General features: G+C 46.7%; 1 protein-coding gene across 1 annotated transcript in view; it reads left to right on the top strand.

The window, feature by feature from the left end:
- The first annotated feature begins 2,768 nt into the window (after positions 1–2,768).
- LOC116104709 overlaps positions 2,769–2,976 on the top strand; it is a 2,216-nt gene continuing 2,008 nt past the window's right edge. Inside the window, exon 1 of the mRNA XM_031391198.1 lies at positions 2,769–2,789. Within this exon, the coding sequence (XP_031247058.1) occupies positions 2,769–2,789 (21 nt within the window). The remainder of the gene's footprint in view (positions 2,790–2,976) is intronic.

Raw genomic sequence — 2,976 nt, 5'->3', positions numbered from 1 at the left:
TCTACTGCCTTTGACCAGGAGGACTGCACTTCCCTCCCCTGGAGGCTGTTGGGTTTTTGTTCCTGCCCTGCTACATCACTGGACTCTAAGACCAGGCTCGAGAGGCCTTCGGCTGGGTCTCCACCACCGTGCTGTGGGGAAGCCAGACCACAGCATAGCATCCCTTGGCAGGCCTGAGACAGGAAGACTTTGGGCCCTTGAGGCCTCACCTGGTGGGTAGCCCACCTGTATGCAGTTCCACCAATCCCCAATGAGCTGTCACAGAAACCGTACAGCTATAGCTGGAATAGTGTGGCCATCACCTGAGGTTGCTAATATTTGATGATTTTGATATAATAATTTAATTAAGGGGACAGAAATTAATGCCACTCACTACCAGGTTGTATCCAATAACCCACCTGGAAACTTTCTACTGGGTAGCACTGGACACTATTGTGGTTTCTACTGTGGGTTGCTCTGACCAGCAGAATACCAAAAATGGTCCTGAGAGATGGCTCAGCTGTTAAGGGTACTGGCTGCTCTTGCAGAGGACCTGGGTTCAATTCCTTGCACCCACAAGGCAGCTCACAACCATGCAGAACCTGGGTACAGTGAAGGCAATGCACTCTTCTGGCTTCCCTGGGCACTGCACAATACAGTCATAGAAACATATGCACTCGTACATGTAAAATTATAAGACTTTTCAAAGAACTAAAACATTTTTAATTATGTAAAAGTTCATGTGCACAGTAATGTGGGGCAGGAGGTTATTGTCATATAAATACATATTTGCACTGGGCACATCTCCTCCCATGCATCCTTCTATCCCCACTGAACTCCGTTGATCCCGTTTACCTCCCAAGAGAGTTTCATGCTGTGTATACCAATATCATTTTTTAAAAAATATTTCTATGCAATCTAGGAACCACAAACTCCTCTCTTTTTCCTTCTTTGTCTGTTTTTCCACGGAAGGATTATGTTTCTCATTTTTCCTTCAACAATCTGAAACTGACCTATGAATGTATTTTAAAGTACTCATCAAAGAATTAGGATATGGAAACTCTTCCAAAATCTTAATGTTAGTGCATAGTTTTTCCTCAGGGTAGGGAATGCTGTTGTGAGCAATGTGGGACACCCTGGAAACCAGAACCCAGTCAGCCATTGCCTGGGGAACACAGAAGCAGCACACTGTTGCCTATGGAAGCCCAAAGGGGACAAAACCAGGAATGCATAGAAAAGGAGAGGAGCCCCGCCCACTCCCCTAGACAAAGGAGCAATTAAAGATGAACACATACACGTTGTTAAAGTTCGTTACCCCAACACTAACCTTCACCAAATAACCCTAATGCCCACCTAGGAAGGGCTTTTCTACACTGACAGGCTCCTGGGCAATTGTAAAAGAATGCTCTGTGTGCCCCTGGGCCTGGGCCTGTGTGTATGTGTGTGTGTGTGTGTGTGTGTGTGTGTGTGCATATGCTTTCATGTGCACGTGTGTGTGCACAGGCACAAGTGCTTATATGTGCCTTCACCTCTAGTAACACTATTAGGAGGTTTCCCAGGGATAGGGCATGTGTGATCATATACACATTCTGACATACTAGGAAACCCATGCTAGAATGATCTTCAGGGAGCAGGTCAGGACACTGAGAAGACCCTAGGAGGAAATTGCTTTTTCCTGGGATGCTTGTGGGACAGAGGAGATGGTTTGGAAACTTCTGCCTGCCTCCTCAAAACTGAGGGTCTCCCTGAAGCCTGGCTTCCCAGGTCAGTGTAGAGGCATGAGCTTATGGATGCCACAGTGTCCCATTGTAAGCATGGAAGACAGAAGGACAGTAATGGACAGTACTGGTAACCCCTAGAGAAAGCCTATGAGGAGGGGCTCAGGCTGGAGGACTTCAGGAAGTGACCCCATTTGCTTAACAGTCCAGATGGAACTCGGAGTGCTGGTTACCAGGTAACCAGAGGCCAACAGTAGCTTTACCTGACTTACTTGTCTGGAGGCGGATGAGAGAGCAGGATGTTCTGTTTTCAGACTTCCAGTGGCTTGGGCCAAAAAAAGACAAGAGTGGTCGCCCTGGCTGCGCTTGGAGACACACTGCCTCTGGCACACTTCTGGCATGCTTCTCGCAGCCATCCCAAGATAACACACGCCAGCCTATGTTGTGGGAAATATTAAAAAAAGAAATCACCCTACAATCTCTCCTGGCCTGCCGGACCAAGTTCTTGCTCTAGTGTCGCCGGTACTGGCCGGCCCCATCACTATATCCCGGCGGGCTCCTGCTATCCTCTCCCAGCCAGCTAGATCATCTCGCTTCCATGCAACGCCCCACACCCCTCAATCAGTCATCTAGCGCCTAGTTACCCGGTAGAAACATGACTCTTGGTTAATTATCCAATCAGGTTTATATATCAATAAGATCACAATTACTAGATGTCAATACAATAATTTCAGAGCCAAATGATAAAGATAATGCTTTAACCCAATTATTCTAACCTTGTGAAAACCGTAGTTGCCTGTGGCTGTTTAAAACCACATGGGGTCTGGATCGTCTTCCTGTTCATCTGCTTCCATGATGATTTCTCTTCCTTCTCCTCTGACCTCTGACCTTCTCCTAAACTTCTAGCTCTACCTCTCTATTCCTGTCCAATCACAGACTTGTCACTCCTAATGTGATTGGACAGAGAAAATGCTGCAACAAGCTTATAGCGGGGAACTTTCTGGTTGGTCCCCCTGATCCTCAAGGACCCTGCCTGGATGTGTGTTCCCGTGAGACACAGGAACATTCTTTATGCTCACTCTTCAGACTATGGTAATAGATTGCTGATGTCTCTCAGAGTTTTCACATTTAAACCTTCCTGCCTTCCTAGGTGTGTCCTCAGAATAAACTGGAGCTACACTCTCTGCACCAGCCCCTCAGGTTCAAATACAATAGCATTGAATTTATTGATTAAATGGTCCACTACATATGACCACCTCTCCATCAGCTTTTTTTTTTT

This window comes from Mastomys coucha, unplaced genomic scaffold (genome assembly GCF_008632895.1).
Source record: "Mastomys coucha isolate ucsf_1 unplaced genomic scaffold, UCSF_Mcou_1 pScaffold22, whole genome shotgun sequence".
NCBI lineage: Eukaryota > Metazoa > Chordata > Mammalia > Rodentia > Muridae > Mastomys > Mastomys coucha.
The sequence above is the reverse complement of the archived record's forward strand: the minus strand, read 5'-3'. Positions and strand labels throughout refer to the sequence as shown.